Source organism: Poecilia reticulata, chromosome 11 (genome assembly GCF_904066995.2).
Source record: "Poecilia reticulata chromosome 11, P_reticulata-male-v2, whole genome shotgun sequence".
NCBI classification, from domain to species: domain Eukaryota; kingdom Metazoa; phylum Chordata; class Actinopteri; order Cyprinodontiformes; family Poeciliidae; genus Poecilia; species Poecilia reticulata.
The window spans coordinates 20,904,534-20,918,897 of NC_088840.1; the positions used below are offsets into that span (position 1 = coordinate 20,904,534).

At 38.3% G+C, this 14,364-nt stretch overlaps 2 protein-coding genes across 2 annotated transcripts in view; both read left to right on the top strand.

Moving 5' to 3' along the window:
• Positions 1-471: 471 nt before the first annotated feature.
• slc30a8 (solute carrier family 30 member 8) lies at positions 472-10,979 on the top strand. The gene is made up of 9 exons (XM_008422741.2): positions 472-1,027; positions 3,363-3,523; positions 3,865-4,011; positions 6,438-6,591; positions 6,703-6,866; positions 6,950-7,062; positions 7,895-8,000; positions 8,096-8,230; positions 10,248-10,979. Exons 1-9 carry the CDS (start codon positions 954-956, stop codon positions 10,391-10,393), a joined length of 1,200 nt encoding a protein of 399 aa, XP_008420963.1. The 5' UTR covers positions 472-953; the 3' UTR covers positions 10,394-10,979.
• A 2,192-nt stretch (positions 10,980-13,171) lies between these two features.
• med30 (mediator complex subunit 30) overlaps positions 13,172-14,364 on the top strand; it is a 52,728-nt gene continuing 51,535 nt past the window's right edge. Inside the window, exons 1-2 of the mRNA XM_008422743.3 lie at positions 13,172-13,314; positions 13,691-13,982. Of these exons, the coding sequence (XP_008420965.2) occupies positions 13,794-13,982 (189 nt within the window). The 5' untranslated portion in view covers positions 13,172-13,314; positions 13,691-13,793. The remainder of the gene's footprint in view (positions 13,315-13,690; positions 13,983-14,364) is intronic.

Here is a 14,364-nt window from a genome sequence, read left to right on the forward strand (position 1 = left end):
GGTTTGGAGGCTTAGTTGCTTAGTTTTGGGTGAGTGTGTTTCAAGATCAATCAATCAGTCAATCAACACTAGTTAATCACTCAATCAATGTTTGATTCAATGATTGAATCAAACATTGATTGAATAAGTCAATCAATGTCTCAGCTCCAGCTGATCAAAACCTAAATGTTTGTTTGAAAATCAGATTTAATTTAACTCATTTAAGTTTCTGTTCATCTTGTTTTGATCGCAATGAAAAGAAATGAATTACATTTCATGTTTATATTTCTCATTTCTGTTTATTATTTATAATTCTGGTGATTAATGATGCGCCCCCCAAACAAAAACAAGAAACACCTCAACTAAAATCCAAACATTTCGCAGCAGGAAAGCTGTTTTTTTTTTTGTTTGTTTGTTTTTCACAGAACAATACCCATGACTTCCACCAGCAGAGTTAATCTGAAATAAATTTGACTCCGGTTTGGGGATCCGCGGATGAACCATGTGATTCCGCACGAGGAATCCGCGGCACACGGCACTTCCAGCGGGTTGCGTAACCCCCGCAGTGTCGGCTGCTGCTGCTGCTGCGGGGCGCTGCGTGAAGCGGGCAGAGTTTGGGCCGCTGCCGCAATCACCAGTTTCTCCACTTTAAGAAAGAGTCAACTTAGTTGCACAAGTGTTTCCACTGGCTGTTTTTGTCGCAATGAGCTTTCAACTTCTGCATCCTCCCAACGTCGAACCGCCACCTCTCCCCACCCCGACCCGACCCCCACCCCCCTCCCTCTTCAGACGGGTTGCAATTTGCACACGGCTGCGTTGGTTATTTGCACTAATTATAATGTAGGATGGGTGCAAATATTCGCAATCGGCGTGTGGAGAACCAGCAAAGCTTCAGCCAGAGGAAAGCGGATCTGAATCTGTGAAAGGTTTTCTTTTGTCCACTGGAAATTGGTGTTTGATATTTTCCTCCAGTGATGTTCAAAAGCAAGGATCCAGAGCGACGGCACATTTTGGCAGAACACAGCAAAGCGTACTCCCTCCCGGGAAGGTGAGGCGAACTTTTATTTTGTATTGAATATCGGTGATTTCTACAAAGTAAAAACTGCAAAAAGAGGCGATTTCTCACTCGTTTTTAATTTTTATTTTCGTGTTCTACTAATGTGGGATCTGTGCGCAAACCTGCATTTAATTATCCTAAATTAGCTTATTGATCAACCGATTTATTCGATCACTTTTGATTAGGGGAAATTATCATTCAGATTTAAGGGCTGAGAGGTTGAGAGTTTTTTTTGTTTGTTTTTATTTTACATAATTGGTCATTTTAATTGTCTCAAACTCATAAAACTGTAATTAAGTCAATCTAATAAGCCTAAATATGGATACTTAATAGAAACAACTCTTTAAAATCTCTGAAAAATAAAGTTGCAATAACCAGATTTGGTAATATTGCACACCCTCTGACACATACTTTGCTTAAACACCTTCAGGTGAGGTAATTTGATTAATAAAGCACATTTTCAGCAACAAGGCGATCCAAAGTGCTTTACATGAGTTGGAAGAAGTACGAACACAATAACAAAAGAGAAGCTAGAGAAAAATAAGTATAAAAAGTTTACAAAGAGGTAAAAGTGTAGACTAGTGATGGGCTATGTGAATCCAGGCTTCGAGGCTTGTACCGAGTAAAAAGGGGGCGTGTCCGATGAAGCCCCGCTTCGAGGCTTGTGTTGTCTTGCTGAAAACCACGTGACTGCCAACAAACGAGGCCTCGCATTGCCTGGGTCACGTGACTGCTTCATTTTGCGTGTCGGTTTTCAAAATAAAAGCGCGATCAGCCGTGCTGCATCATGGGTATGTTGTCCTTTTGGTCTCGCATCAGAGGAGGATATTTATCTTCAGTGGCCAAAATAAAATGAACATTGACCAACATATTTGATGTGTATTGATGATGGCGCTCATTAAAATTTAATGTTTGTTATGCTTTTCTCAATTCTAGATTGTTTTTTTATAACTATATTTTTGTGGTTTTATGATGTAAATCTCTTTGAACTGCATTGTTGCTGAAATGTGCTACACAAGTAAACTTGGTGGATTGTCTGAAATGGATCCAGCAAGAGGAAAATCTCTGACATCTGGGAATACTTTGAGATGATCCTCACAATAAAATTCTTCTTGGATAACAATGATCAACCCCTCCACCTCCCAATTTCTTACCTTCTTACCCTCTTTATTTGTTGTCTGATTAGTAAAGATATATCAGTCTTGCACAGCAAAAACAGATTTAATGCTATTGCAGAACAAAAATTCAACATGTAGCCAAATATAAGGGATGAGAGCCAATTAGAAATCCCAGAAAAAGCGAACGCCCCAACAGGCATTGCACTCCCGAGACATTAAAACATCAAATGTCTTTATTGTCAAATCAGTCTGACATAAAAGAAAACCCAACACAACCACTGACATTCAACATAAACCAGGATTAGATTGGCTAAATCATTTTAATAATTAAAACATATGACGATTAAATATGGTTTCATTGATTCTCCTGTTACTAAATATAAGTTTGATTAAAACTTTGTGACAATATTGCATTTAGTAGTTTTTGGAAGTATGATCCACCTGCGTGACAAGTCTGTTACAGTTTCACCAGCAGATGTCACTAGTGAGCCATGAAGCATCGAGTACTGAACTTTTTTGCAAAGCAAAGGGCTGGAAAGGTTCATTGCTTCATGAGGCTTCATTTGCCCATCACACATAGACCACTTGCTGCAGTGTTGATTGTGCAGGAGGCTCTGCTAATGCTTTTCAAAGATATACAATTGTCACTGTACATCCGTTTGTGGCCATTTTCATGTGGGGAAACGTTGAGTTGGGGGCGTGGCCAGCAGCAGAATATTTGGATTTAAAGTGACAGGAGCCCCTAAAACGGCTCCTTCTATAAGGAGCTCAGAATAGGCAGAATTGAGCAAACTAAAATCTCAGTATCTAAGAATTATTTCTTTGTAAATAATTTCTTTTGTGTAGCTCTAGAAACCTTCTAACCTGTTTAAGGAAGCATATTAGATCTCCTTTAAACATGTTCTGTAGTCCTGAAATGCTGATTATAAATATTTTTCCCTGTCAACTTACCAAACTAGTCATCGACGTGTATAAAAATATATTTTGCACAAGGAGCCAACCTCGTTTCCCCTCATCAGTGTGGCAGAGGCTGGTGCAGGTTCAGGTGGGTTCAGAAGATCATTTCCATCACCAGTTGGACTCTCTGGACTTTTGGGGTTGTAGATTTTCCAGCGTTTTAATGAAATCGTCCCCATCTCTGTTTCTTGGGGATGAATTTATCTCAACCTTCTAACTTTCTGTAACATTGCATAGTATTCTGATTACAGTGTGCCAAACCATGAAGAACTGCAGAAGGATGGGACTTTCAAGCATTGCCACGACAACAGCTTTGCTCAGCAGGACCGAGAGACGGAGAAAAAAGTTGCCAGGAGGAGGTTGTACGTTGTTTCCATCGTCTGTCTGCTCTTCATGATAGGCGAGATTGCTGGTAAGTTATTTTTTTTAAATCCCTTTTCTTGCTTTATTAGTTTCATCCTAAGTCTTTCTCAGTGTTCTTTGACAATACTGGTTAATTTTGACCATTAGCTTTTGTCCTTTTGTTCTTTTTAACTCTGTTCTGTTCTCATTTTCTTTATTCAACTTTTCATTACATCTCCACCTCCTGTCTTTTCTCTTTCCTTTTCCTGCATTCTTCAAAAAAACAACTATTTTTACTCCAAAATGCCCAGTTAACACATGTAGAAGAGGTCAAATGCAACTGGAAGCATCAGAGTTACAAAATATTGATGCCAGACCCTTAGTAATTGTTAGAATGTCTCCTTTTTGCAGGAGGATATTTGGCAGGAAGCCTCGCGGTCATGACGGACGCGGCTCACCTTCTGACTGACCTAGCCAGCTTTGTCATTAGCTTGTTTTCCCTCTGGCTTTCATCTAAACCTGCCACACAAAGGCTCAACTACGGCTGGCATCGTGCAGGTACCGAGTCATAGGACGGGTCCAACAGCATCTGTTGCATTTATGCTTCCTTTCCAACAACATTTAGTTTGAAATCATTAATACAACACACTCTTTGTACATATGAAAACACAATTTTGAGACTATCATTTATTTCATTATCTACATGCCAACAATAGACCTTGTTGGTTGAATGACTACTGTTAAGGAAGAATTTTATATTACTGGTAAATTTAGCAAAACTCTGGCTCTGATACTTCCTTTTGATCCCGGGTTCTCTCGCGTGGCCACGTGCGGGGACAAAAACACAACAATGCGTGTTGACGTCACAGAATTACAGGATTTAATCCAATCAGAAGTAAATACGATAATAAGTAAATAAGATAGTACAGGAAACTAAAGAAAGACAGATACAAACATTGTTACCTGAGACAAGAAGACAAAGAAATATCAAGGACGTCCTTGGAGAAAGAGCTGGTGCAGAAGTAAAATAAATCAGCTTTTTTCTGAATTGTTTCCCTTGTGCACAAACTTTTATACCTGTAGGTGTGTTTTCCTCTTTAATGTATTCAAATAAGGCGTATCTCTACTTGACCAATTGGAAGGCATCTCTGGCCCTTTTAAATTTAGAAAAAGTCCCGCAGTTTGGTCGCAAGATCAAACACCTTTTGTTAAATAAGGTGGAAGCAGACTCTCCGAATTCATGGTGGTTTATGGCTTTCACAAATCAGTGTGAAAAGCTAGAACTTCCTACTGATTGTTTCCCAACAGACAAAGAGCAGATCGGAGATCTTGACAAACCATCTGCTTTAACTACACTAAAATATAGATCAATAGGTCAGAATATGTTATAAATTTTAAAACTATAATTATGGTATTTCAATCAAGTCATGATAAATTCTAAAACTAACTTATTTTAAATTTATTTTCTTAACGCTATCCGGCTCTACAGCCATCTGGGCCAAGAGAAACAAATGCAGGAACCTCACAGGTAGCTGTGAAATTCTGGTTTCTCTTCTGCTCTGCCAGGAACAAACCTTTAATACTGTACTTTTAATTCAATGAAAAGTTCTCCAAAAACCCAATTTGTTCTTCTGCACTCAGCATCTCCAAGGTTTAGTCCTGATATCAAACCAAAAGCAATAGATATAATATCAACAGAAAATAATGAAGTACAATTCCTGTTTCTAATTAGGAATTAGAAACAAATAAGAATTAAGACATTCATTCACCATAAACCTAAGTATTTTCTAATACTAAACAAAACCTTTTCATGTGACTCTAATATAGTCAGAAATAATACAATTTCAAATACATTCATCATTAACTAAATTAATTCTAAAACTAGATAATAGAATTTTTAGTCAAAACATGTTATTAATAACTAAGAAAAATGTCTTACAAATTAAATGTTAGTGATTTAAAACATTTTATGTTATATTCAGTTTTTGCACCATGTCAGATGTTGGTTTTAGAAGACTTCTTATCCTGGTTACGTGAACCGACCAAAGTTCCCTTTCTCACAGTAATTCAAGTGATAATGTCCTCCACCTTCCTGCATATGTTAATTTATGACCTCCTGTCTTTAATGATAAGACTCCAGGGGTCTGAGCCGAAACTCTCCTGCAGATCCTATAGTTCTTCGGGTTTTAAATCACTAACACAAACCTGTTCAAACTTAAGAAATTCGTTCTAAAAGGTTTAAACTGTGTTAAACACTCAAAATAATAATTTTTCTCAACACTACCATAGTATTTTTTGGCTAGCCTGCAGCTACTTTGCTAGCTAGCAGTTCCTACTAGCTAGCTAATCTTTAGTGCAGGTATCTTGGGGACACACAGGACTGTGAGATGACCAGATACTACTACTGGAACGATGCCACGAATCTTTGTTTTTTCCTTTTTTGTTGTTTTTTCTAGTCGGATCCTTGTTAACTAAAAATGAAGATAGATTACTAATTTGCTACATGCTAGCTTCTTTAATGGATGCAGTTGTTAATACTCTTGTGCTGCATTAATAAGGCTCTGGTTATAAATCCCTCAAGCTCTTTCTGTATGGAGTTTATTTTTATTCCAAGTGTATACATTTTTTTTTTAATGGCCCTAAATGTCTTAAGAGTGTGGATGGAAAGTTAGCTTCTTGGTAGCACGTGGTTAATTAACTTCATGGTTATAAACTAACTGATAATAACAAGCTAGCATCTTTTTCATCCTGCACAAATTTCATTTTAGTAGCTGCAATTCCAGATCCAGTTTTAGGCTGAATCTTAAATTACTATTGCTCTGCCAAAAACATTTCTAAGAAACTAGTTTAGGTTAGGATAGAAGCAACTACCTGGTAAAATAAGGTCAGCTTCTTGCCCCATAACCATTTGGTCAATGTTTGGTTATGTTTTCTGGTGAATTCTCAACTGATTTCTTTGCAACGTTGTTTCGTTGTCCATGCAGAAATCTTGGGGGCTCTGCTGTCAGTTTTCACCATCTGGATCGTCACAGGAGTGCTGGTTTATCTCGCTGTGGAGCGCATCGTCCATGATGACTACGAGATCGAGGGCCACGTGATGCTCATTACCTCAGGCTGTGCAGTGGTGGCCAACATTATGTGAGTAAATAGTTGTTATTTATGCTAAAGTATTCAATAATTGTTGTTTAACAGGTTGAAGAACAGCATTTCTTATAGCGCTGATTGAAATTGGTCCTTATTTTCCAACAGAATGGCTTTAACCCTTCACCAGTCGGGTCACGGCCACAGTCACGGTGGACTCGCCTCACATGGACACAGTCACAGTCCCAAGAGAGGAAAAGAAAAGACTCAGAGCCCAAACAACATCTATTCAAACGACTGCATAGACATGGAAGAAAACCATGCAGGCAACGGTACAATCGAAGAACAGCAACATCATTGAGACACTAAAATGGCGTAACATGATGTGAATGTTCGTTATTTTTATGCGTGTTAGGAAAGAGGGCTCAGCAGGCGAATGCAAGTGTGCGAGCAGCTTTTGTGCATGTGATGGGAGACCTTCTCCAAAGTGTTAGCGTGCTCGTCAGTGCCATCATCATCTTCTTCAAGGTATCTTGTTCTGCATTTGGGCTCAAACCCAAACTCGGCTTTAAAGAGTGTGTTTTTTTTATGTGGTAGAAACTGCAAACGGATGTTTAAAATGTCTGAGAGATAGAAATATGCAAGTTTTTCCTCATCTCAAGTCTTATTTTATTAATTAAAAGTTGTTATTGTGAAACTACTATATCTTTGAAAATTACTGAAATGGTCTTAATAGTTTTCATAAAGTTTTAATTTAAACTCAAAGATAATCTTGAACAGGAAGGTGTTTTAGGGCGTTTTCACACCTGACAGTCCGGCAGACTCGGTTCGATTGGGACCCAACATTAGAACATTATTTTACGTTTTCGGCTGATGATTCGCTTTCACGCTGCACTGTTCGCCTGTGTTGAAACAGCACAAAAACCACCGAAGAAGACACTGAGCGCAACTTCCTGCTTCACAAAAGTGGAGTAGTGTCAGGTTTTAGCGGTTGTCGGATTTCTCTTTTGCGTTTGGTAAAAGTCAATGAGTCTTTTCTTCCTCTAGTTTTAGATTCTAGCCTGTGAGTTACCTAGCAACCCTGGCACGTTCTTTGGTTGCCTAGCAACAACCTGTTGAGTAACAGCCACAGTAGAAGTTTTAAAATGCCCCATGATCCACTTCCTGCTTTGGGAATGGTCTCCAGTCCAAAACAAAAGATTTGTTTTCATTGCAGCTGCCCTTTTAAGGATTTCACCAAGATAATTTGCTCTTGTGCTTAAAAGAGAGATCTAATTTATTCATAAAAAAAATGTAGCATTTTATTATATAGCTATTTATTAAGTTATGTTTTTTGATTTATTTATTTTTTTGCTTCCAGCCAGAATATAAAATCGCTGATCCAATCTGCACCTTCTTGTTCTCCATTCTGGTCCTATGCACCACCTTCACCATCATGAGGGACATCCTTCTTGTTCTAATGGAGGGTAAGGTCATCACTACACTTTTAGTATACATTATCATAGATTTAGCTCATTTTCTCTCAGTTTTGCCTTTGTTGTTTTTCCCAACTGTGTTGCAGGTACGCCATCGGGGGTGCGGTACAGTGATGTGCGAGACCGTTTGTTGGCTGTAAACGGAGTCAAAGCGGTTCACAACCTTCACATCTGGGCGCTCACCATGAATCAGGCAGTTCTGTCTGCACACATAGCAATAGGTGAGAAAAGTCAGTCATTTATTTCACAGATTGTTTTGTATTTCAATTAGTTGTTAAGAGTTGGCATTGTGGTTCAAAACAATACATTATAATATGGCTGGAGAATAAATCGGTAACAAGAATCAGATTAGAAATGGGATCAGTATTCATAAATGATACGTGTGATAAAATATTCAGTAATTTCATTGAACCGCACTGCATTCTGGGAGATATAAGCAGAGGAAAGGCTTTAGCAACTCAACTCAGGCCCCGTTTACACGACAACGATTTTGGGGGGAAACGGGAGAGTTTTGTTGCGTTTGTAGTGCGCATTTACACGAAACCACGGAATGTTTTCTCTAACAACGGCACAGATTGAAAACGGGTTCCAGAGTGCGATATTTCTGAAACGTACCGTTTTCCGTTGTCGTGTAAACCTAGAAAACGGATCTTTTCTTCCAGAGAATCCCCGGCTCATACATAGTATGACGCAAAACATAGCTGCTTCCTGCAATCCACAGAAGAAGAAGAAGAAGAAGAAACTACTCACAATGCTGGTGTTACCGTTTCCCCATCAGATTCGGTTCCCTCAGCGTCTCTTCACCGCTCCGCACCGCCCAGGTGGCAAAATACACGCCTGCTTGCTCAGCGCTCTTATCTAGAGAACTACGGACCAGCCCCAGCTACAGACGAGTTTAACAGGAGGGGCATCGACTTATTTTGGGGGGCAAAATGAATCTACGTAGCTGAACATAGACAACAACATCAGTAGCATACAGGCTACTTGTTAACAAGCTTAACGTGCTGTATTGATATTAGCTAGTCATCTTTTAGCTAACATCACCTGCATCCAACAGCTTTACTCAACTCAGTCGTTTTTCTCAGTCGTTTACGTTTTTCTGGTTTACCTCCATGATTCTAACACACACCTGCGCAGCAGCAGCAGGTCTCCCGCTGCCTCACAGGTGTAAACTCAGCGCAAGCGTCTAAGCTTTCATGTTGCGTTTGAAGGCGGCTCGGAAAAACAAGTTACGACTTGTTAGCGACGGATAAAACTGTTTTAACTGCTGAAAAAGGTAACAGAGGACACGAATATGGGACGTGTGGGAACTCCTATTTGATCAAATTGATATAGGAATAACAGACTGTTGGCCATTCCAAGGTAAAAACAATAAACAGCTTCCAGTCCGGGGCTCGCTACAGACATCGTGAAAGCTCAAACAAGGTGTTTCAGCAAAGTTATCCCACTTTTTCTAACTGCATGCGCCCTAATCAGACGCACACAATGCTGTTTTCTCACGCAAATCCACATGCCTTCAAGTACAACTTTTTTTTAAACACATGCGCACTTTCAAAGTTTCAAAGAACCTAGCACCAACTAGGCGCAGCGAGAGCATTACACGTTTTCGATGTGTACCGTTACTGTGTGTAAACACAGATCGTAATTAGAACGTTATCGTGTAAACGATCCAACAAAAACGGAACAAAAGTGCCGTTTTTGTTGGATCGTTGTCATGTAAACGCCCCCTCAGTGAGTCAGTTGGTGGAATCAACTGACTCGCTTGCTCTTTGGTTACCTAGCAACACGTTCTTTGGTTGCCTAGCAACAACCTGCTGAGTAACTGCCACAGTAGAAGTTTTAGATTCCACCACTGTGCCTCATAACTGCTTAAAAATAAAAAAAACAGCGGAGTGAAGTGAAAACTGTGGATAAAACAGGGAAGTCAGCCCAGCAGTTTGTTTAAAACAATGAAAAAAATCAATAATTATCAATATTGACTGATAAGAAACAACTATATTGTGAAACCAAACTTTTTTTTAGCCATATCATCCAATCCTATGTAATAAAAAGGCCACCTAGTCACATTTTTGCTTTTTCGAACTAAAATATACCTTATATAAATTTTTTTTAAATTTGTTTATTGTAATAAACTCTCGGCTTTATTGGTCTCTTCACTTTAGATGTCAACAGCATTTCAGTTACACATAGAATAAGTAAATTGTAAGTGTTGTTTTCTGTCTGTCTCCGTTTCTCCAGATGATTCGGTTGATGCCCAGACCGTCCTGAGGGAAATGACCCAGGCCTGTTTCTCCTCCTACAACTTCCACTCCATTACCATTCAAATGGAGCGGCAGGCTGACCTGAAGCCTGGATGTACGCTGTGTGAAAATCCTCAAAACTAGGAACCCGACCAGACTCGTTTCCATAGCAACTAGGACGGCCCGGGAGACGTCTTCTTTTACTGCAGTGTCTCAGACAAACTTATGTTACTGCATTTTAAGTGCACTTTGTACTAATTCCTATAATTGTGTGTATTTAATTATGATGGCACAAGCTGTAATAGTTTAACGACTTACTGCAAAAAAAAAAAAAATCACATTAAACTCTAATTTTTCTTCTTTCTGAATTTAAAAATTTGAGTGTCTTTTATATATTTTTATTGATTCTTAAATGTTGAGTCAAGGTGCTGAATACAAATAAACACAATGCTTTTGGAAGACACTGTATGTGTTGGCATGATAGCAGTTTGTGTAAAGCAGCCGTTGTCAAACTCATTTTAGTTTTGGGCCAAATGAAGATCCTGAATGCTCTTAAAGGGCCGGTTGTGCCAAAATGTATTGATAAAACTCTTTCACACGCTGTTAAAATGTCAATGAATTCTTAAAATTAAATACTATTGAACATTTATTAAGCCCCACCAGGATTTTGTGATACTTTTGGGGACTTTTAGTTGTTTTTTTTGGAATAAAATTCAAAGTGTTTATGGTACTAATTTGGAAATATTTTGATATTTGTACTTATGTTGGTAAATGTGACTTTTTATTACTTGCTGTATAGATTATGGATTATAATATGACACATTAAAACCCAAGCAGCTATTTAGTAAGTAAAATCTGACAATTTTTGAGAAAAATTTGTAATAGGCTCCCAATTATTAGTGCAAAAGAATTGGGGAATTTGGTTTTGTGTGAATTTCCACCATAATTCGCAAGAAACTGGAAGGACTGATTGATATAATTTGACAGTAAACAGATAAAAACTCAATTGATTTGATTCATGAAGTAATATTTAAGCACATTACAATAGGGCCACATGAAAAACTACGGCGGGCCGGATTTGGCCCACGGGCCTCGAGTTTGATACATGTGGTTTAAAGAGAAAATATCTATTTTTTACATTGTAAAACTTAATGAACTATTGGAATTATTTAAATGTTTTATTTGATCCACTCAGTCAACACTGAAATTTAAATTAATTGTTCTTCATGCCATCTAACTATGAGGAAAACTAAAATTATTGTAGCATAAAATTAAAATATTAAAGTGGTCAGTAAATGCCCTTTTTGTATCATTTTACTGCGCATTAACTGAATATTTAGCTCTAATCCCGGCTCTTTCAAGTGAATTTGCTTTGAAGAGTTGAATGGACTTTAGATGCAGCTGCCCTCAGAGTAACTCACTGCTCTCTCTTCATTCCAGCGTATTTCCCTGGAGGAGCCACATATTTAATTAAAGCATGAGTAATGCACTAGAGAGTGCAAAGATAATCCCTTTTAGTGCTGATACCCCTTAAGCTAATAATTACTACTACGTTTTCTTGAAAGTGATGACCGGTAAAGCTAATTTCCAGGTTATTTTTGACTTTAAAATAGCTTGTTTCCTGTTTTTATTATTCTATCTGGATATATTCTGTCTGTTTGTTCAGACTGCAGCACCTCTGATGCCGTTCAGTGAAGCTCTTTCCAGTTTAATCTGTTTTGAAGCTGCGGGTAAAAGCAGCTGCTTTCTTTCAGGTACAGTATGCTGTCTGAGGCGAGCAGAGATGACGAGATGTGCAAATGTGAAAATGATACGATTTCTGCCACTGTGATAGATGAAGATCTTTGATGCTCATTTTTTACTCCTTGCGGTTTGACCCCAGCAACACGTTAAAAATCTACCTATGATTGACACTTTCTTTTTGCTTTGCAGTGATAAATCGCTCAGGAAGAGAAAGAAAACATGCATTTTGCTTCAAGTCAACCTTCAATTGTTTTTTTTTTTTAATTAAGAAGTTGTGGTAACACAAGCAAGATTGTATTTTTACACCTTTTCTTGGCAGAGTAAAATCCGATTTCTTTAAAAAAAACAGTTCAGGTTTTGATTACACAAACTAATTGTCAGATGACAATTAGTTTGGATTTTACTCTGCCAAGAAAAGGTGTAAAAACAATTAGTTTCTAGTCACAGATGACTAGTTGTCAGATGACAGAATTTTAAAGGGTGAACTTTGAAATTAATAATAGGAATTCTGCAATAGGATGCTTTTCAACCTACAAGACAAATTTTTCTCTTTTTAAATAAAAATCTTATACAATCAGAGAGAGAACAAAATTTCTGAAAGTGATTTCAAATCTGTACAAATAAAGACAGAAGCACATTTAACATAGAGCTGGTCATAGCAGACATTCATAGACTGAATAAGTTTGTAGCATTCTGCTGTATTTCGCTAAATTAGTCCAGAGGCTTTTTTTCATACAATAAAATATAATTAAATTCATTTTTGGCTATACAAAGAATATTTTCAGTATGCAGTCACTATTGTAGAAAAGTTTCAGTTCCTGTACTCTGAATACTGGAAAACGACAAGTTGACCCTCCCAATATGGCGGCGTCGCAGACATGGAAAACTGAATCTGGTGCCAAGCTGTCTAGCATGTGTGGCGATTAATGTTGTACAAATGACATACCAGCTGGGGGCGCTGTTTCTCTGTATAAAAAAATACATCAAGATTAACCTAAGCAAATGTGCAGTGCGCAATGCTTTTTCAACAAGACATTTCTCCCATACAGGGAAAAAATGTGGAGTCTATCATCAATATTAGAGAATAATATTTTATATGATAACTAAATCTAGAAAAAATAACAAGAAGAAAGGCGACGGAAGGGAACCAAAAGAAGAAGAAAGACAGCGGCGCACCTATTCTGGAATTTACTGCATGATTTCTGGAACGACGTACTCTCGCGATACTAAGATACACTTAGCAGCAGCTGTGCCCAAGAGAAGCTTGGTTGTTTTAGCAGGGCTTAAAATGTCAACGAAAGAGAAAAATTATCACCTCAAAGGTAACATCACCCGTCGTTTAATTAGCTGTTAACATCAACATTCAGTAAAATGCAGCGTTTATTGTCGCGTCGGGTCAGTTTGATTACACTAAAGCAAACGAAGATGAAGTTGTATGGTTTGAGTTAGCTTAGGCAAAAATTTCTTTCCGTTACTTATTATGACAAGGGGCTGTTGAAAGTCCGCAATAACATTTTTAAAGCTATTAACTAACGTAAAACTTGTTTAAAATGTAATGTCTGACTTGTATTGTAACGATGAGTGTGTGTAACAGCTGTTAAACTTGTAGAGTTGCTTGTATTTTCATTATAGTGATGTAAAATGTTCTTTGTTTCCAATTAAACCAGTAATATGGATTGAAATTTCCTTTTATTGAAGGAATGTAAAGGTGTGCTGATGTAGTTCAGCCTTAAAGGAGACTCCACCCGGACCCAAACCTGCTGCTCCTTCTCCTCCTTCAGCATCCTGACCTGCCGTCTCCATGACGACCCCTCCTCTAGTGCCTCCTTTCGTTGGTCAGCCTCCTCCGCCCCAACAGCAGCAGCAGCAGCAGCAGACCCAGGCTGCCAGAGATGTCAACACTTCCTCACTGTGTCGCATCGGCCAGGAGACTGTCCAAGACATCGTCCTCAGGACGATGGAGATCTTTCAGCTACTCAGGAACATGCAGGTCTGTTTCTACCTGCTCACGTTTTGAGTCACTTTTTTTTATCCTTTCTAATTTGCTTTCAAGGACTCAGAGCTCCTGTAAGTTAGTAGATATGTTATTTTGGACTTTAGCTGCTGTTTCACAGTCCATGTGCCTCACTATGACATGAAATCGTGCAGCATGTGTACAAACTTTATGGATTAGATGTTTTTTAAAGTTTGTCCAGTGGTTCTACCAAAATAAATGCACGTATCACTCTGACAAATGATGACGACAACTTGGCTTAGTGCGACCGCAAAATTAATGTACTCTTTTTTTTTTTTTTTTTTTAAGTACAGGAAAAAAGTAAAACTTGTAATAATTTAGTCACCTTTGGTACATTAGAAGACGCCTAGTTTAAAAT